This window comes from Fukomys damarensis, unplaced genomic scaffold, assembly GCF_012274545.1.
Source record: "Fukomys damarensis isolate Sample0158 unplaced genomic scaffold, DMR_v1.0_HiC HiC_scaffold_20, whole genome shotgun sequence".
Taxonomy (NCBI): Eukaryota; Metazoa; Chordata; class Mammalia; order Rodentia; family Bathyergidae; genus Fukomys; species Fukomys damarensis.
The window spans coordinates 20,327,795-20,349,432 of NW_022900932.1; the positions used below are offsets into that span (position 1 = coordinate 20,327,795).

The 21,638-nt window shown below is 39.6% G+C and overlaps 1 protein-coding gene across 1 annotated transcript in view; it reads left to right on the plus strand.

Moving 5' to 3' along the window:
• Positions 1–2: 2 nt before the first annotated feature.
• The window catches only part of Ppa1 (inorganic pyrophosphatase 1), a gene marked incomplete at its 5' end in the record, with an annotated part of 32,090 nt that continues 10,454 nt past the window's right edge, over positions 3–21,638 (plus strand). Inside the window, 6 exons of the mRNA XM_010607993.3 lie at positions 3–24; positions 3,011–3,069; positions 11,516–11,569; positions 12,181–12,300; positions 14,063–14,149; positions 15,047–15,173. Coding sequence (XP_010606295.3) covers positions 3–24; positions 3,011–3,069; positions 11,516–11,569; positions 12,181–12,300; positions 14,063–14,149; positions 15,047–15,173 — 469 coding nt within the window. The remainder of the gene's footprint in view (positions 25–3,010; positions 3,070–11,515; positions 11,570–12,180; positions 12,301–14,062; positions 14,150–15,046; positions 15,174–21,638) is intronic.

The following is a 21,638-nucleotide window of genomic DNA, read 5'->3' on the forward strand; positions in this document are numbered from 1 at the left end:
CCCTCGAGTACCGCGTCTTCCTTAGTGAGTGCCTGCGGCCCTCTGCGCCTCTCCTCTCGCCGCCCATTCATTCCCCGCCTCGCCGCCCCGCGCGGGTGCGGCCCCTGGTCCTTGAGAGGCCGGGGTTCCTCGGGCGCGTCCCTGGGCCCTGCTGGCTGTACGGGCGAGGGTCGCCCTACGCTGTCCCTCCCCGCCGAAGGGAAACGCTCCCCTTTCCCACGTCCCGTAGGACGCTGACCCGGGGTCGGGCTAGTTTAGCGAGTGTCGGGCTCAGGAGGGGTCTGTTGGGAAAGGAAACCACTGAGTCATCCTAGAAAGGTGCCTGGACGCGAAACAATCCCCTAAGAGGATTGCTGTCTGGAGGAACGGGAGCAGGGGATGGTGACTGCCTGAAGACCTTAATTCCGCCGCCTCGGTTCACATGGTCGGCTGAACCGCGTCAAGTCCTCCTCTCTGGACAGCCGGGGAAACTGAAGCCCGGACCACCTGGGCCTACCATGGGGCGTAGCGCTTTGCCTCTTCTGCCTCGTGTTTTCCCATAAGCGCTGATGTTTCGAATGTTCCTTTTGAAACAGAAAGCTGTGTCCTCCCAGTCACACAGGTGACGTTGGTCCAGGAAGCAAAGCGCCAAGTTCTTCGTGTAGCTCAGGAATCGGACTCCAAGAATATCTTCCAAGTCCTGCACTTAGGAGCAGGAGGCTACAGACTGACGGCGACCCATCTCTCTGGGCGCACCCCCTTTTGCCTTCTGGCTACCTAGGATTTACTTTTCTCCTTCCTTCCATCCTCGTCTACTAGAAATAGATTAATGGCTGTAACAGAGGGATTAGGAAATGTGTCACCAAAGCCCCTCTGTTTCATCCTCTTTAAAGTTTTATTCGGAACAGAACAGGCAAGTTCAGCTAAGTCTGTGGGTTAGGATGTGGAGGGCAGGAAAAGGTAGGGTGCAGGCAGCAACTGGGAATACAGTACTGAAGTGAAAGAGTGAACCAGGCACCTGGCAAAACTCAGCCAGCGGTGGGAGGAGGAGCAAAGTGAACCCTAAAGTTTACAGTGGCTATATTAAGGTTAAACTACCAGATACATTCAGGAAGGGTGAGACTCCCCATTAATTAATTTCAGAATTAACTAGTAAGGGCAGTACAGGAACTTTTGTTTGTTTTTTGTTTTTTTTTGTTTTTTGAGGCAGGGTCTCACTACGTAGTTGAGACTAACCTGGAACTCACTATGTAGCCCAGGCTGATCTCGAACTCACAGCAATCCTCCTGCCTCAGCCTCCCGAGTGGTGGGATTACAGGCATGCACCACCACGCCCAGCCAGGAACTTTTGATTAATAATTCACTGCGCTGTTTTTCTGGGAATAGTGTTGGCTCCAGAATATCTCTATAGAGTGGTTTCACTGTAGAGAAGTGTCTGTCAGTTTTGAAAGGGGACAGCATCCTCTAGAAATGGTCTTCAACTACACACTTATAACAGACCCACTGTTGTTTTTATTTAGATTAGGTATTGGCAGTATTTGAGGCCATTAGGGGACACCAAAGCCACTCCTTGACTTTGACATTAGCTAATGTAAATTTATCAAATGAATCTCCCTGGAATTTAAGAAATACTGATAAAGGCCTAAGAGTGTGGCTCAGTGGTAGAGCACTAGCCTGGCATATTTGAGGCAATGGATTCTATTCCCAGTACTGAAAAACAAAAACAAAAAACTCCAATAATTAGAACCATGTAATTAACTAATTTAAAATGCTTTTTAAGAGCCCAGCATGGTGGTGCATGCCTATAATCCCAGCACTCAGGAGGCTGAGGCAGGAGGATTGCTGTAAGTTTGAGACCAGCCTGGGCTACATAGTGAGTTCCAGGTCAGTCTCAACTACATAGTTAGACCCTGTCTCAAAAAAAAAAAAAAAAAAAAGCTTTAAAAAAAAAATCACAGATTTCTTAGTATTCTTCTTTAATAAAAGTATGAGTCCAATAGACCAGAGAGTCACAACTGACTGGGAAGGGACCCTCTGAAGATTGAGGAAAGTCACTTCAAATTCTCCCCTTTTAGCCAGGCGTGGTGGCTCATGCCTGTAATCCCAGCACTCTTGGGAGGCTGAGGCAGGAGGATCACTGAGTTTGAGACTAGTCTGAGCTATATAGTGAGTTCCAGATCAGTCTCAACTACATAGTGATCTCATGTCTCAAAAAACCAAAAAAAAAAAAAAAAATCTCCCATTCTACTTTGAGTTTTTTTGTTTTCTCTTTGAGACAGGGTCTCATTCTATAGTTCAGCCTGGCCTTGAACTCACTATGTAGCCTAGGCTGGCCTAGAACTCGAGTTGATCTTGCCTCAACCTCCCAAGTGCTGGGATTACAGGGGTGCACCATCATACCTGGCCCACTTTGGTTTTTAAATTTGAAGGAATGTAACATAGATGTATTCATAGGTTTCCTCTAGAATAGTGAAGAAGGTGTTTTTATTTGTTTGCAGTCCTAGGGTTGTAACTCAGAAGTTACACATGCTAGACGAGCTCTCTATCGCTGAGTTATATCCCCATCCCTGAGGAATTTTTAAAATTACTTTTTGGGTATGGTAGTTGAGTCTCTAGAACATAGAAATTACCTGTGAAGAATTTGTTATAGCTGATCCTTAAGAAAAATTGTAATCTAAGATTCTGTCTTCCTGAAACATCACTTAAAGCAACATGGCTTATAATTTAGGAAAATGTTGTGTTTCTTTCCAGTTATTTCATAAGAGTTCTGAAATAGCTGACACAATGTCAAAAATAGTTTGGTCATCATTTGCATACTATTAGCACACAGCGGTCAGGACATGCAGGGCTAAGGATTAATACTGTGACAGGCCCACAAGGTGCTTAGGATGAAAACCTGCTCTTGGGGAGGGTTGGGGAAGAGGAATACACAACCAGGTTTTATCTGTTTATTTTTGGTGTGGGAATAATATTGTGTACTTCATGCATTTAGCAATATAATTAATCATAGTAATAACTTCTAATTTTGCAGAAAATGAAAAAGGACAGTATGTATCACCATTTCATGATATTCCAATTTATGCAGCTAAGGTAAGATACCCCTTGAATCTGGTCTCATTCCTCAAATTAGCTAGTTCTACATTCATACATATCGCTTTACAAGAGGTTAAAATGCCTTGTTGTGCTATGAGTTAAAGGTTCATTGACAAATAAGAGTCAGTCTTATAACCGGATCATTCAGTTAAAGAAGCAACTATAAACTGGGGAAGGAGTGGAGAACGAGAAGCAAGTTTTTAAGCTGCTTTGCTTTTTAAAAAAATTATATTTAGCCAGGGGTGGTGGTGCAATGCTTGTATTCCCAACATTTGGGAGGCTGATATAGGAGGATTGCTAGGAATTCGAGGCCAGCCTGGGCTACATAGTGAGTTCAAGGACAGCCAGAATTATATATATAGTGAGACCCTGTCTCAAAAACAAAAACAAACAAAAAACCCTCATATTGTTCTTTTCTGTATGTGAGTTTGGAAATAAAATCCTACTACTTCATTAGTGGTTTGAAAAATAAACCAGGTACCCAGCAGCACAGAATTTTGACTGCAAAAATGGAATGTTTATTAAGCAGCAAAAATAGATTATTCGGTCAATACAAGGTAATTCATGGGCTAGTAGAGTGATTTACAAACAGTGCTAATAAAAGTAAGGAAGACTCGTAAAAGGAAATGTCTGTTCCTGTACATACCAGTGATCTAAAGAAATTTAACTTTAGCATAGATTGGTTAAGCTTACTGCTAATTAATATTTTTGATCCTTGGATGGTAAGAATACCAGTAACTTTTTTTTTAATGGTGGTAGGGATGGAACCTAGAGCCTTACGCATGCTATGCAAGAGACCTACTTCTGAGATGAATCCTAGCCCATATTTTTACACCTTTAAATAATAATGTTTAAAAAAAAAAGAAAAAAGCTTTTTTTCAGCTTCCTTTCCAATGGGAGAGGTTTGTACTGTATTGAGGAACTTGATGTGGGACAGGTACCTGATTCTGTGTTATCCTCTCATATTTTTTTCCTTAAGATGCATTGAGTACTGAGCTTTTTGAGTTGTCGTTGATCTTTCTTAGCCCAGTGTTAATACATAATACAGGTGAATATCACATTCCAAAGCTCATGGAAAATAACAGCAAAAATTTAAAAATTTTGTCCTTGTGTATGCTGCATTTTACTGTCTTTCGGACTTGCCTCTCAGAAATAGACTCATTGTAGTGTACTTCTGCTGAGAAGTGTGCTGCAGTTCCCATCTGACCCTTGGACACAGGCAGAAAATCCGTCTTAGCAGTTGCTTCAGAGGATCCTGCCCATGCTGGGCTCCTGTTGGAGGCAGTGGAGCAAACAGCCTGAGACCAATTATGTGTCACAGTTACAGCAGGGACCTCTAAGTGGCATGTACTTTCCTGTGGGATTCTCTAAGTTGTACTTATTCTGAAACTGCAATTTGTTACATCTGATTTCCTGGGGAACTGATGTGAACTACAGAGTCCTCCCCATCCCTTGAATTAGCCCCATTTGGTTAGCTTGAATTATCTGTAAAATATATGTAAATCATACTGTAAAGTACTTCACTGTAATGTTTCAGCTCATTCTGTGCGATAAAGAGGTATGAAACAACCCTAGATTTACTTTATTATTTTGGGTATTGGGGATTTATACCCAGGGCCTCACACAGGCTAGGTAAATGCTCTACCAATGAAGAACCTCCCCAGCCCCTTTTTCCATTCATTTGTTTATTTTTTTATGGTACCGGGGATTGAACTTGGGTCCTTGCACTTGCAAGGCAGTCCACCAAACTGCTGAGCTAAATCCCCAGCCCTTTCCTTTTATTTTGAGACAGGACCTCACTAAGTTACTTGAACTTGCCACCCTCCTGTCTTAACCTCCCTTCCAAATAGCTGGGACTAAAAGCGTACTACACTGTGCCCAGCTAACCCTAGCTTAATCGATGGTACCTTCAAGTGTAGGTGTGCTGAGCAAAGAAAATACCTTGATATGTAGCTGATTTTTGGAGTTTGTAAATGATTGGACAATATTCTAGCCAAGGACCAGGATGGTCATAGATGTGTGGTGCCTAGACCACATGGTCTCATGTAAGACATTTTCACAGATTGCCTGTGACACTGGTGTCTTGGTTGTGTCTGTAGTGTGGTTAGCCAGGTGAAGATTGCCCTTGTACCACCCACCCTGTGCAGGCTTAGACGCACAAGCTCTTGTGACAACTCTGATTTCACCAATGGTCCAAAGCCTGAAGGACCTACCTCAGCATGTGAATGGCCACAAGCAGCTCTTATTTTGTTCTGTTCTGTTTTTAAGGAAGTTATTTATTTATAATACAAGTAAGGGTGAGGGTGACAGAAATTGTTTTGGTTATAGCCCCCCAAAATCTGAATAATCCTTTTTGTTATAGAAAAGTGTGGTTTTCTTTCTTTCTTTATTTTGGTACCGGGGATCAAACTCCAGTCCTTGCGCTTGCGAGGCAGGCCACCAAACTGCCGGCCCTTTCTTTTTTAAAAATATTTAATATGATTGTATTTACATAAACACATTTTTGTGTGTGTGGTATAGATTTTCTTTCTCCCTGACGTGGTCTGTCATTTCAGGGGTGGTAATGAGAGAATGTCACTACAGATAAGAATGTTCCTTTATGGGCCGAGGATTTAGTTCAGTGGCTCCACCGCCTCAAGCGCAAGGACCCAAGTTCGATCCCCAGTACCAAAAACAAACAAACAAACAAAAAAACAGAATTAAAAGAATGACCCTTTAACATAACTAGTCAGCTCCACAATGGAAAAGTATCCAATAGCTCACATATTCTAACCTATGGCAGGACCTTTTGATGTGGACAACATTCAGTTTGGTTATGTAATTAGAATCAACCCAGCTAGGTTAGGAAATTCTTGTGACTCACATATCCTGCTTGGATTATGTCCAAATCAAATGTGTGGAGAAGGCAAAGACACGGACTCTCTGGATTTTTCTTTTAATTGTAGCAGTGTCCTTTGCTGTGCATTTATTTTTGGTGTGTGTGTGTGTGTGTGTGTGCATTTATTTTGGGATCAAATGTACAAGCACCTGTAGCTCCATTCTATCTTCTAAGAAACACTGGGCAGAGAAAGATCTATATCTTAGTGTTGAATTTTTTTTTTTTTTTTTGCTACTGGAGATTGAACTTGGGACCTTGTACGTTCAAGAGCTGTGGAACCACTGAGCCAAATCCCCAGCCCACATTGGTGTTTTTCTAGTCTGTATCTTTTTTTTTTTGTTGGTTTTTTGAGACAGGGTCTCACTATGTAGTTGAGACTGACCTGGAACTCACTATGTAGCCCAGGCTGGTCTCAAACTCACAGCGATCCTCCTGCCTTAGTCTCCCTAGTGCTGGGATTATAGGTGTACGCCACCACACTGAGCTCTAGCCATATCTTAAAACTGATAGTAATTCTGACTGTGTAGCTTAGTTTCCCAACATCCTGCTGGAAGCATGTAGGATCATATACAAATAGGGAACTGTTTCTTTTCCTCCTTTGCAAAAGATAGTCAAGCTTATAGTCCAGTGATGGCAAATATTTTAGAAAGTGAGTGCTACAGGGCAGGAGGGTTTAGCTCAGTGGTTCTGCTGCCTGCCTCATAAGAACAAGGTCCTGAGTTCAATCCCCAATACCAAAAGAAAGAAAAGAAAAGAAAGAAAGATAGACTAGTGCTATCCTGAGTTCAATCACTGATACCAAAAAAAAGAGTGGGCCGGGGATTTAGCTCAACGGTTCGGTGGCCTGCCTTGCAAGCGCAAGGACCCGAGCTCAATCCCCGGTACCAAAACAAAAAAACAAAAGAGTGCTAAACTGCAACCCCGAACCCACTTAATTATTGCAAAATTCCAATACTGCAACTAAACCTGAATACTGAGATTTTAGTTTAGGAAAAACCACTCATCATTAACATATTTGTCTTAAAACAGGGCCAGGGATTTAGCTCAGTGGTGCCTTGCAAGTGCAAGGACCCAAGTTTGATCCCTGGTACTGAAAACAAACAAACAAACACACACACACCACAACCTCTGTGCCATAGTTTCACTACCACTGTTTTAGTCAAACAGGTTGATGCTTCAGAAATTTGACAGTATTTTCTACAGTTTGATATAATTGTTAATTTTTCTTGAGAAAAGTTTTTAGGTCGAATTTCATAGACATTGCAAATCTCAGAAAAATTTGACAAGTGGAAATGTCTCTTGCTTGATTTTATGGGGGAAAAATAAACTAAGATTATAGTTAGAATATCTGTTTTTAAAATTTGGTCTTTCTACAGCTTGTCTGAAGGAAAACAATAGGCACTTATTTTTACTTATGGCATGGAGATTTGTTACTACTTTTTATAGATACATACGACAGCATGTATTTCCAACAACCAGAGTTGTTGGCTGTTGTGAATAGAAAATCACATAATTGTACAACCAAGTTGAGGTTGAGCATCCCTAATAGGGATCTGAATTTTTTTAAAGGCTCAGAAAGTTTTGGATTTCAGAGCATTTTGAAGTTTTGGAGGTTTGGATTGGGTCTGCTCAACAGTAGAGACTAGAATCCAAGAAACTCCAAAATCTGAAACACTTCTGGGCTTAAACATTTTGGATAAGAGATACTCAACCTGTATTACTGGAGGTGTGTGTATGTTTAGTTTTTCACTTTAATAGGTTAACTCTGTCCTCTGAACTTCTGACAGTTTGTTGAGCAAATAATTTTTGATTGGTGTAAATCATGTTTTCCTTTGTTAAGTTACAATTCTAAATGCAGCAGGGCACAATGATGTGAATTTTCATTATTATATTTTCTTCTATGTACTTCTCAATAGACTTTGTCACTTGTCAACAAAATAATTCAGGAATCTATTTACTTTTTTTTTTTTTTTTGGTACTGGGAATCAAGCTCAGGACCTTGCGCTTGCGAGGCAACCAGCGGAACCACTGAGCTAAATCCGTGGCCCTCCATTTACTTTTAACAATTTAGAGTATATCCTTCTGTAATCATATAACTAATCTTAAAGCCAAAACTGCAAAGTAAGGGTCAAGATCCATTATTAGTTGAGCATTGAATAAGGCAAAATATTCTTGGAAAAGATGAAATCTGGTACACATTTTCAAAAACAGTATTATGGGACAGAAATGTTTCCCCTTTTTTTTTGGTACCAGGGATTGAAGTCAGGTCCTTACCCTTGTGAGGCAGGCAGCAGAACCACTGAACTAAATCCCCAGACCAGAAATGTTTCCTTATATGAGCTCTTGTATGGGAGTATAATTTTTTAAAAAGTTAAAGTTATACTTTTTGGGGGGTGGGAGTTACCCATTTTTTGGCTTATGTCTAATCTCTAGATGAATTTAGAAGAAAATCCTTTCTACCACTATTGCTTTTCTCTTACTGTGAAACAATACATTTTAAAACATGAGAAGTCGGGGCCAGGGATTTAGCTGGTTCAGTGGTTCTGCTTCCTGCCTTGGAAGTACAAAGTCTCAAGTTTGATCCCCAGTTCCAAAAACAAACAAAAAAATGAGTGGTGGGATCAGAGGTTTTTGTTTGTTTGTTTGTTTTGTTTTTTGTACCAGGGATTGAACTCAGGTCCTTGCCCTTGCAAGGCAGGCCACCGAACCACTGAGCTACATCCCCGGCCCACAGAGATTTTTTTTTGGTCTTTTCTGTACTAGGGATTGAACCCAGGGCCTTTGCACTGAGCTACATCCTATCCCTTTTATTTTGACACTGAGTCTTAATGAGTCATTAAATGTCCAGACTAAGCTCAAACTTGTGATACTCCTGCCTCAGCTTCTTGAGTGCTAGGAATACAGGTGTGTGCCACGACGCCCAGCCTGATTTGTTTTTTGAGATGGGGTCTTGGCTATGTTCCAGGCTGCCCTCACACTCCCAATCCTTCTGCCTTAGCCTCCCAGCCACTTGAGGTTATAATGCCTGTGCCACTTCTAGTAACAACCAGTTTCCTTGGTTTTCTCTTCTGGGTTAAGCTCCTGTTGTAAGAGCTCCACCTTGTGGACCTGTAGGATATTGACGTGTTCTTGTTTACAGATTCGGGGCGAGGGCGGGGAGAAGAGACAGACAAGGGATCAAGCCCAGGATTACTCTACCATGGAACTAAATCCCCAGCCCTTTTTATTTTTTCTTTTGAGGCAGAGTCTTGCTAGGTTGCCCAAGCTGGCCTTGAATTTGTGATCTTCCTACCTCAGTCTCTCAAGTACTCATTTATGGGTATGCACCACTGTGCCTAAATCAGATTCTTTATTTTTATAAATAAGAAATGATGCTAGGTAAATGCAACTCTTAAAAACTTAACAGTGAATAAGATAAAATTTAATCAAAGATTGGTCTTCCTGTTTTCTACCCAGGCACAGTTAGTGTTATATTTTCTAAGCCATTTAAATGCTACTTTACAAGGATACAGGGATAGAGTAGTCTGTTCAGTCCTGGATTTAATTATAATCTCCATTTTTTGGTTTTATGTTAACCAATAACTAAAGTAAACAACAGAACTTTACCTTTCGAATATACATCTGTAGAGTCTTTGTGCTTTATTAAAAGCAGCAAGGTCATTATTGGCTTGGGCATTGTGTTAGTCACTTAGCTCATTGGGGCAGAAAATACCTGATACCTAAAACTTAAAGGAGGTGGAGTTCCCTTTGGCCCATATTCCAGTCAGTTGTAGTCCCCAGCTTTAAGGGAGGCAGGTGTGGTTGAAGGATCTGGGCAAAGGAGAGCTGCTCACCTCAGGAAGCAGAGCAGTAAGGCGGTAAGCCTGCCAGTTCATGCCCACAGTGACTCCCCTCTTCCAGCTGACCCCACATCCTTACAGCAAGTCAGCCGAATAGCCCCCTAACCAGTCGCCTTCCAACTAATGACTTTGGGGGCCATTTTAGATCTAAACCATAAGTCATTACTGACTTACTCCCCTTACAGTTTGTCACTTGCTGCTTTTTTGTGCAAAATAGAAAAGAAGTAATTTTTTAAAATTGTACATGTAACTTCCACTTTATTTTATTTTTTCTTTTTCTTTCTTGCTTTATTTATTTTTGGTACTGAGGATCGTCTGGTCCTTGAACTTACAAGGAAAGTGGTAGAACCACTGAGCCAAATCCCTGGCCCTATTTTTATTATTTCTTTTGAGATATGATCTTGCTCTGTTGTCCATGCTGATCTTGACTTTGTGGGCTCAGGTGACCTCCTGCCTCAGTTTTCTGAGTAGCTGACCCCACAGGCCACAGCCACTATATTTTTTATGGGGCGGGGGATTTAGCTCAGTGGTTCTGCTGGCTGCCTCACAAGCACAAGGTCCCAATTTCAATCCCTGTTACCAAAAAAATAAACGAGTAATGGCAGACTTAAGCTTCATCTGTGCCCTTCTAGTGGCTAGAAACTGATAACCTACTATTAAGGTTTTATTCCTTGGTAAAAATCATATTCTGACTATTTAAATCTCCATTTTAATTAGAGAGCTGATGTGAGGTCTATTTTTGTTAGTATGCAAAAAGATGACGCTATTTTATGTGTGTTTTAAAACAAAGTATGTAAGAATTATTCCCCTGAAAAATCATCCACCTTATTGTGATCAATTTAAGGCTATAAACTATTATAGCACTGCTGTTGGTTAAAATAGTTTGGAACATATTCTTTTATATTCATTGTCAAACTTCTAGTCCTTTTAGGGGGATTTGATTTTCAAGAATAACCAAATTGGAAGAAGAATAAAAATAATGTGGGTGATCTAGCTGATTAATGTGGTTAACACTAAACTGAAATACCTAAGCTGGGTAATTAGGCCGACTTGGGGTTTGTCTACAAACTGCCTCTGAAATTGGAGCTGCAGCAACACTGTGAGCGTCCCAGTGCCATGGGAGGAGACGGACACCAGCCCTGGAGATGAGTATCTTGAAGATGGCCTTCTTCATAGATAGAATTTGTGATGTTTGTTTAATAACTGTTTCCCTCCTTTCTGGAAGCACTTTTTCCACCCCTAATATAGCATATATCTAGGCACAGTGGTGCAAGCCAGTAGTCCCAGCACTAGGGGGCTCACGTTGTGAGTTCAAGGCCATCCTGGGCTGCATAGCAAAACCCTACCTCAAAATATTAAAACAACTGCAATAAAAATTAAAACATTCAGAGAAGTTCAAAGAATTATACAGTGAACAACCATACATCTGCCATCTTGATTCTACAGTTAACATTTTCCTTTATCTCTCTCTCTCTTTTTTTTTTTTTTTTGGTACCGGGGATTGAACTGGAGAGCTTGTGCTTGCGAGGCAGGTGGCGGAACCACTGAGATAAATCCCCTGCCCTCTATTTCTTAATCTGTCATTCTGTATGAAGTCTGATGCAAGTCCATTGACTTCAGAGACCCAATAAAATGACTGGTTTAACTTGGTGAGATAGGGTACACTCCCTGCACTGAGACAGCAAATGAGCTCCTGTGACTATCTGGCCTTCTCTTGTTTTTCCAGGATGTGTTCCACATGGTAGTTGAAGTTCCACGCTGGTCTAATGCGAAAATGGAGGTAATGTTTTGCCATAGATGTCAGAAGTAGGGTGTTAATGACTTGTTTCTGAATCTGATTCTCTTCAAGGATGAAGCAGTGAGACTCCAAGGGTGTCCTCTGTCCAGTCCCAGTCTGCCTCCCCCTGCCCCATGTCTTCCTGCTGGACATTTGCCACTTGTGGTTGTGCCCTGTGCTCCCTCTCTGCTTTGCTTCTGATGCTCCCATGACCTATTGCTTTCTGACAGTGACCTGAATAATTTGCATTCAAGTTCCTGAAAATTTTTAAATGTTTTAAAGGAAAGCTGAAGTTGAATAATGTTTATTTTGTCCTTTTAGTAAAAGTTTCGGTACTTTTATTTCTCAAATGTTAGGATTTATCCCAGCTAATAGTAGTTGTTGCTTCCAGGGATGAGAAAATACTATTTTTCCTATCTTAGTGCTGTATACCTCCTGTAAGTTTTCCACTTAATGGCTGATTAGAGACATAATTCAAATTATAACAAATGTTAGAGATGAAGTTAATAATAAAAGTGAAATTAGAGGTCATACATACCATGATTTGTTTCCTCAAATCCTTATTTAAGTAGTATTTCACATCCAACTGTAAACCATTTGAAATTTTATTTCAGATCGCTACAAAGGACCCTTTAAATCCAATTAAGCAAGATGTAAAAAAGGGGAAACTCCGTTACGTTGCGAATTTGTTCCCTTATAAAGGATATATCTGGAACTATGGTGCCATCCCTCAGGTATATCTCACTTAACTTGCAAAAAATGTATGTTTTTATGACACTGTTGTTGGGAAAAAATATTTAATGATCTTTAGAATATGTTTACCAGTAAGTTTTTTAAAACTTAGGAAGGGATAATCAAATCAGTTTACTACTTCTCTGAACAACTTTTCAAGATAATTGTAAATATTTACAATGTGTGAACTCAGATTTGGAAGTTTATTTTCTGAGCCATTTCTCTTTCTACAGACTAGTTATGAACTCTATACATTCTTTTTTACAAATACTCTGGCAAGTCAGATACAAAATGACAGTAGTACTTGATTTGTCTCTTGTTGATCCACTCTTGAGACATTAGTAGTACTCAGCTGATGTGGTTATTGAGAGGAATGAAGAAAGCACTTAGTACCTGTGCACAAAAGTTCTCAGAGTTTTTGACTTTTTATGTTTTGGGTGCTGCTCCCTCCTTATTGAGGCTGAGCTCTTTGTGATAAAGTAATGATGGGGTCCTGTTTTCTTAAACAGTCCTTTGAGAAAGGGGTACATCTACATGGTTTGTAGTTTATCCCCAGCATAATGCCAATATGCAGGTTGTTACTTATGTTTATATTTAATAATTTGAATGAATCATTAGAACATCTCTATTTATGAGTATGTGATACATGTTTAATTTTAATTTAGCTAGGCTAATGCTGTGGCCCTTACTAAATGTTCAACTTAGTTTTTTCTATTGATAAATGGTTTGTTTCTATTCATCAAGTCTAAAAATGGAATCTATTATGAAATAATCTGTAAATTGCCAGAATCTAGGTCAAACTCCTCTAGCCTGGAGGAGAGCCCAGTCATTTGCTCTCATCATAGAGCTTCACCTTGTACTTCAGGTGGTTTATTAGTATTTAGCTTTGAAGTACTTTGCCTTTGGGAAAACATTGCTGATTGTACTTATTCTTCTATAGGTGGCTTTTTGGATATGGCTTTCCTTTATTCCCTTTCACTTTGATCTTTTTGTCTTCACTCCACCTGAATTGTTAAGCAAATCCAAGGCATAAATATGTTATGGTTGGGGAAAAAAAGAACCCAGATAACAGCTGTACTTTAAACCTAACTTCCTGCCAAGCACAGACTTCAGCTCTTTTGTGAGATGCTCTGTGAGGACTCTGGCTTGCAATGTAGCAAAAAAAAAGAAAGCCAGTAATTTATGCTTCAGAAAATCTTGATTGAAGTTTTCAGCCTTGGCTCCTGGCCAACAGTAATGCTTTTAGCATTACCATTTCCATTTTAGTATTATTGCCTACCCACTTCTGTTTTACAAATTTGTTATAAAGGAAATTAGTAGTAGAAGACAGTAAATAGCTAAAGCAGTTCATCAAATCACTTGTCTTTTAATTAATTTGTGAAAAGTTTTGGGTCTTTACATATTTGTGTTTGTGTGTTGTCTCACTTATTAAGTTGTTGGTTTTGATTTGTTCTAAATAAGATCTTTAGTCTTAAAGCTTAAACTCAGTTTGGTATCATATATATAATAGGAACTGCAGAAATTACTTGACATTGTAGACTTTTAAAAGTTAATTTTATTGATACATTTAATGTATATGATATAATGACATTCATTGTTGGAAATTTGTACCTTTACATAATCAACCTTGGTTCTTACTTAGAATTTTTAAATATCAGTAAAGAAAGAGTAGCTGAATTCCCAAACTTATGCAAAAATATTAACATGATCCCCTTTGTTAGCAGCATGTGTAGAAATGATAAACGCTAAGCTTTATTTTTTTAGACTTGGGAAGACCCTGGACACAGTGACAAACACACTGGCTGTTGTGGTGACAATGACCCAATTGATGTTTGTGAAATTGGAAGCAAGGTAATGAAAGCTGATATTTTTCTCTTAAGTGTTGAGATGGTATCAGTGAAATATACTGAAGTTCTCACTTAAAAGATATTGTGAATAAAACACATAAGTTTTAGTGAAATTATAATGTCTTTTGAGTGACAAATTAAAAGCTTCCATTTGAGGGCCAGGGATTTAGCTTAGTGGGGTTCTGCTGCTTGCCTCGAAAGCACAAGGACCTGAGTTCAATCCCCAGTACCAAAAAAAAAAACAACCCCAAAAACCCACAAAACTTCCATTTGATTCTAAGTATTTATACATTGTCATTTGTATATTTAAACCTAGTCTGGAAAAAAACATGTGTGTCTATCTACATATGACTGAACATATACGAAGAAGCTGATGTGCTTAAGTGGCTTTTAAGAGAGAACTCTAGTTAGGAGGTGAAGGTGACAGGAGGACATTTCATCACAGAGAGTGCAAACCTCGCCTCTTTGGAGTGCTCAATGAATTGATTTGAGCCAAATAACCTAAGGTGGAGACTTCTGATAGTGATTCTTCTGCCAAGTGGGGTGGCTTTAAAATTTTGATTATAGTTATATCTTTATGATCTCTCTCAGAGAAATAGTAAACAACTAAAAACAAAGTTGTAATGAAGTTTTCAAAAGTCAGATTTTATTTTGTTGTAGTGCTAGGGATTGACTCAAAGCCTATGCATATAGGCAAGGAACTATAAGTCCTGTTTTTAACCTTAGTATTGTAAGACTAGTGAACTATTTATTTGCCTAGCTTTTAAAAAATTCCTCCCAGAAACAATCTTAGTTAAGTATTCAGAAGCTTAGAATTTCTTTCTTCTTACTTACCAAGTAAAGCTTTTCTTCCAAAGTTTTGTTCTGTAGTGTTGTCCTGATTGTGGTTATTGACTCTCAGGTATGTGAAAGAGGTGAAATAATCAGGGTGAAAGTTCTGGGCATATTGGCTATGATTGATGAAGGAGAAACTGACTGGAAAGTCATTGCCATCAATGTGGATGATCCTGATGCGGCCAATTACAATGGTAAGAAAATGTAAGAGTCTCAAGTCTTTCAGTTTTTTTGGTGAGGGGGTTTAAGACAGAATCTCACTGTGTAGCCCAGGCTATCCTTGAATTCATGGTGATCCTCCTGCCTCAGCCTCTTGAGTGATGGGATTACAGGAATGCACTACCATCTAATTCTTTTTTTTTTTGGTACCAGGGATCAAACTAAGGACCTTGCACTTGCAAGGCAGGCATAGTGCCTCTGAGCTAAATCCCCAGCCCAAACCTTTTCTAATTCTTAACCACCATCAAACTTGACCCATAGTGATAGAATTATAAGCCAGTCCTTTCAAACTATTAAAGAATGGAGGAGCAAAGCATTTGGCAAGGCATTGCTATTTTTACTACTGAACTTGGGTTAATTAAATACAGTAATATCTTCTCTTCCCTCCTCACACAGTACCACTTATTTACTATGTATATTTTTCTAAAAACATTCGATATATATTTCACATACCCTAAAATTCACCATTTTAAAGTATACAATTCAGTGACTTTTTAGTATATTTACTAAGTTGTGCAACTGTCACTATGATCTAATCCCAGGTCATTTTCTTCACTTCAAAAAGAAATCCCGAATTCATTGGCAATCACTATCCATTTTTCCCCATTCCCTGGCAACCACTAATCTGCTTTCTGTCTCTGTGGATTTGCCTGAACATTTCATGTAAATGGAATCATGTCATGGGTGGCCATAGCATAGTGTTTTGAGCTTCAGCCATACTGTAGCATGTGTCAGCATTTCCCCTGGGTTTGGTAATAAAATGCACTTAACATTAACGTCTACCGTCTCACCTGTTTCCTTCCTTCTTTCCTTCCTTCCTCCCCTTCCCTTCCCCTTTCCCTTTCCCATCCCATCCCCTCCCCTCCCCTTCCCTTCCTCCATTTGCCCATCCTTCTTTTCTCAGTACTGGTGGAACCTAGGGGCTTTATACTGTACTACAACACCAGCCCTTAAATTAATTAATTTTTTAGTCAAGGTCTCCTTAAATTGCTCAGGCTCAAACTTGTGATCCTCCTGCCTTAGCCTCCCAAAGTGCTGGGTTTATAGACGTGTCACTACACCTGGCTTCAGCTTTTTTTAAGTGTACAATTCAGTAGCATTTAATATATTCCCAGGGTTGTGCCTCTAGTTCAGTTCATGCCCTTTCCCCTCTCCTAGCAACCCCTAGTCATTTTTTATCTATGAATTTGTCTATTCTAAATATTTCATATACATGGGTATAAATAATATATGGTCATTTGTCTGACTGCTCTCACTTAGCATGTTTTCTGATTCATTTGTGTTATAGTTTGTGTTAGTCTGTACTCCTTTTTTACAGGTGAATTTGGTGCTGTTTTCATGAGGTGTGGACATTTTAGCTGTTGTGGATAACACTGCTATAACTGCCTATTTGTGTCTTTGTGTGGACACACGTTTGTAATTCTAGGAGTGGGTGTACTGAGTCTGTGGTGCCTGTTTAACCATTTGAGGAACTGCCAGGCTTGTCCAGAGCAGTTGTGCTATTAACATTCTCCCCAGTGGGGCATGAGGGCTGCAATTGTCCTATATCCTCACCAGCACTGGTTACTTATCTTTTGGATTATAGCTGTCCTAGTTGGAGGTATCTTTATTATTGAGATATATATTGTGGATCCTAGACCTTTATCAAGTGTATGATTTGCCTATATTATTCTCTTCTGTAGACTGTTCCTTAATTTTCTTATCAGTACCCTTTGAAATTTTCAAGTATTTATTTTTGGTGAATTTGTTTTCAATTTGTTTTTTTCTTTTTCCTTTCCCCTTCCCTTCCCGTCCTGTCCTGTCCCTCCCCTTCTCCCCTCTGTCTTTCTCTTCATTCTTCCCTACCTTTTTTCAGTATTAGAGGAGCTCATATCCTTGTGCATGCTGCATAGATACTCTGCCAGAGAGCTATATTCCAGATCTTTTTTTTTTGAGACAAAATCTCACTAAATTGCTGAGGCTGGCCTCAAACTTGCAGTCCTCCTGCCTCAGCCTCCCAAGTAGCTAGGATTACAGGTATACACCACCATACCTGGCTGTTTTTTCTTATCTTTTTTTTTTTTTTTTTTTTTTTTTTTTTTTTTTTTTTTGGTACCAGGTATTGAACTCAGGACCTTGTGTTTGCAAGGCAGGCAACAGAGCCACTGAGCTAAATCCCTGGCCCTTGCTTGTACTTCTGATCCTAAGAAACCACTGAATAATCTAAGATCATAAAGATTTAAACTTAACAGTGGCACCTTGATTCACAAACTTAATTCTTTCCACGATTCTTACAATTTGGTTGCAACCAGAATTGTAGAAAGAATTAAGTTTGTGAACTGAGGTGCCACTGTATATTTTCTTCTAAGAGTTTTATAAATTTAGCTTTTACATTGAAGTCTTTGGTCTATTTTGAATTAATTTTTCTATATGGTGTGAAAGAGGGGTCCATTCTTGGATATCCATTCTTATACATATGGATATCCAATTGTCCCAGCAACATTTGTTGAAGTCTTTTCCCCATTGAATTGTCATGGCATTCTTCTTGAAAATCTACTGACCATAAATGTATGGCCTAGTTATAATTTGATTGTCTGAAGTCCTGTGGGGAAAATAGATGTTTATACTTCATTACACTGACTTACTTTTATTTTAATTAAATAAGTACATTTGGTGCCGAGAATTGAACCCTGGGTCTCACACTTGCTGAACTAGACCTCCAACCCTATCTTGACTATTTTTATGTTAACTTTGCTTCTGGTTAATGTTCTAATCCATTTACCTAATCACCCGAATTCGTCTTTTTTTATTTTTTGTACTGGGGATCGAACTTAGGACTTTGCACTTGGGAGGCAGGTGTGTTGCTACTGAGCTAAATCCCTGGTCCTAAATTTGTCTTCTAATTGGAATTGGGCAGGCTGGGCTATAGTCAAAGTGTCTGCAGGGCTGTATTCTCCTGGACTCTGGGGAAGATTCATTTTCTTGCTCTTCCTACTTCTACAGGCTGCCCATGTTCCTTGGTTTGGTCCCATGTCAGCAGTGGCAGGCTGGAGCCTTGGATCACTCTAAGCGTGCTGTCTTTTCCACAGCTCCTCTCTCTCTTATTCATATGTCCCCCTCTTCTTCACTGTAAGGACCTTCATGATTACACTTGATCCACCTGCATAGGCAGGGTAATATCCCATTTGAAGGTCAAATGATTGCCATCATTCCATCTGCTATCTTTGTTCCCCCTGCCGTGAAATGTAACATGTTCAGAGACCTGGGGACTAAGAGGTGTGCATCTTAGAGGGGCCAGTATCCCACCCAGCACAAGTGGTAAAACTGTTCTGTATGATGACAGAACATAGTTAATGGACACATAATAAATTGCCTTTGTCAAACCCATAGACCTTTAAAGTGGCAGAATAATGCCCTTTCCAAAGATGTCCACCTCTCATCCACTGAAAGCTGGAAGGGGGGTTTCCTTATGTGGTCAGTGGACTTTCAGACATGATTAAGGTTCCCGATTTGAGGTGGAGAGAGAGTACCCTGGAGTACCCAGGCAGGCAGGCCCAGTCTCCTTGGGAGCAGAGACCTTTCTGAGCTGTGGTCAGAGAGATGTGCTGGCAGGAGAAGGGCCAGGGAGGTGCCACATTGCTGGCCTAAGATGTTAAGGGTGAGGTGTTAGGTAATAAATCTGTGTTGCTGGGTACAGTGGTTTATGCCAGCTACTCTGAAGGCTGAGGCAGGAAGATTACAAATTGAGTCAGAAATGAATGATGAATCCACATTGTTTCAAGCTACTGAGTTTGTGATAATTTGTTACAGCAGCATTAGGTAACTAATACACAACACAAGGAATGTACCTTAATGAAGGCAAATTTAAAAAAATATTGACAAAGTTAACTCCTGGATGAAATGCAAACTATGACAAAAAAATCTGACTTTACTACAGATTTTACTATGAAGGTATTTACTATGAAAAACCTCACTGAGGGGAATGGAGAGACAAGGTTCTGACCTTAGAAATTTTGGAAATGAGTGAGTTGGTAAGACATTGTACGTAAGTTGGAGAGTTGTTTTTGGTGGAGTACAGTTAGCAATCTTGAAGCCACCATCCATGTGTCCTGGATCTGAGCAGTGAAGCCGGTGGAAGCTGGTGGAGCAGGAGGTTACAGATAAGCAAGGGAGGTGGCTAGAATTCTCCATGTGCCAATCGATGGTTTAGAGTTGGAGATATAGTAAGACTTCATGTTTATCACAATGTAGTTACAAATGAACACAAGAACGTTTTCAGATGTGTGGTGTGGATATAGGTGAATTGGTGTACACACATCTATTTCCTTTCTCTACAGGTTGTAGCCTTAGAACACCCTCGCAGTAGTTGTGAGCACTCTTGGCCCCGCTGCTGTTAATTTCTAATACCCTTCATAGGACAAGGGCACCAAGCCTTCTTGATTACAGGGCTGGGGAAGAAAATGACAAAATGAACCTGAAGTGTCTCATAGTGACAGGAAGTAAATGCTTCTAAAGAACCACCATGAGTGCCTATCAAAGGGACACACAGTTAAGGTAGTTTTGCATTATAATCCAGAATATAAGATAACTGCCCATGAGTCCATAGTGACACGAATGAATGAAGAAACAATGAGAAAGGGTAGGCAAATCTCTCCAGCAAATTTCCGGGTTTGTGTAGCTCCTCATCAGGCAGCAGAGCATAACTCCCCACTGCTTGTTGCACGTGATTGTAGAGTACTGTACTCGATCTCAGTGTCATTTTAATTTGCATTTCTCTAATGGCCAGAGATGTTGAACATTTTTAATGTATTTATTGGCTATTTGTACTTCCAGTGTCTATTCATTTCAATCGCCCATCTTCTGATTGGGTGTTTTTATTTGGGGGGGGGTCTAAAATTTTTTAAAGTATTTTGCAAAGTCTAGATATTAATCTTCTGTCCAAAATACAGCTGGCAAAAGTTTTTCCCCACTCTGTATGTTGTCTCTTTGTTCTGTTGTTTCTTTTGTTGTGCAGAAGCTGTTTAATTTGATATAATCCCATTCGTTGATTTTTTTTTTTTTTTTTTTACAGTCCTGGGGAACAAACTCAGGACCTTGCATTTGTGAGGCAGATGTAGCACCACTGAGATAAATCCCCAGCCCTGTTGATTCTTGATGTTATTTCTTGTACAGTTGGGTCCTGTTCAGGAAGTCCTTGCCTGAGTCTTCAAGAGTTATACCTATATCTTCCAACAGATTCTTTCTGTTTTAATATTTAGATCTTTGTTCCATTTGATTTTAGTTTAGTACATGGTAAGGGATATGGGTCTAAACTCAGTTTTCTGCATGTGGATAGTAAGTTTTCCTAGCAACAGAGTATGTTTTTTGGCCCTTTTGTCAAAGATGAGATGGCTGAGTGTGCCGGGGGTTGTTTATGCATCCTCTGTTCTGTTTCATTAATTCACGTCTGTGAATTTCTAGCATGCTAGTACCATGCAGTTTTAATCACTGTAGCTTGTAATATAATTTGAAACCCAGGATTTGCGTTGGTATTCTGGATCTATATATTCTGGTTCTATATGAATTATAGGGTTTTTTTCTAGTTCTGTGAGGAATGATGTTGCTGTTTTGCTCAGGACTGCATTATATGTATATATTGTTTTGGAAGTATGGCCATTTTGACAATACTGATTCTGTCTCTCCAGGAACAGGGAATGTCTTTCCTTTTTTTTGAATCAGGGATTGAACTCAGGACCTTGGGCTTGCAAGGCAGGCAGTGGAACCTCTCAGCTAAATCCCTGGCCCTCTTTCCATTTTCTGATATCCTCTTCCATCTTCTTTTTCAAAGTACTATAGTTTTTGTTATAGAGGTCTTTCCTTTGATCGGTTAATTCATAAGTATTTAATTTTTCGTGAAACTATTATGAATAATTATTTTCCTAATTTATTTCTCCAGTGGCTTCTAGCCAACATTTAAAATGACACCTATGGGCTGGGGATGGAGCTCAGTAATAGAGTATTGCCTGGCATGCATATGGCCCTAGGTTCAATCCCCACAAAGTTAAAAATAAAAGAAAAAAAAAGTTTTAAAAAAGTAATCCATGAAGAAATATGTGTAGGGCTGTCCTAGGTTCAATCCCCACAAAGTTAAAAATAAAAGAAAAAAAAAGTTTTAAAAAAGTAATCCATCAAGAAATATGTGTAGGGCACTCTGAAAAAAGAAATCGAAGAGGATATAAAAAAATGGAAAGATATCCCCTGCTCCTGGGTAGGAAGAATCAACATAGTGAAAATGGCCATACTACCGAAACTGCTATATACATTCAATGCAATGCCAATTGAAATTCCAACACTATATTTCACAGAACTAGAAAAAAGAATCCAAAAATTCATTTGGAACCACAAGAGACCTAGAATAGCAAAAGCCATTATAGGCAACAGTCACATGGCACCAGGTGTAACAATTCCCAATTTGAAACTAT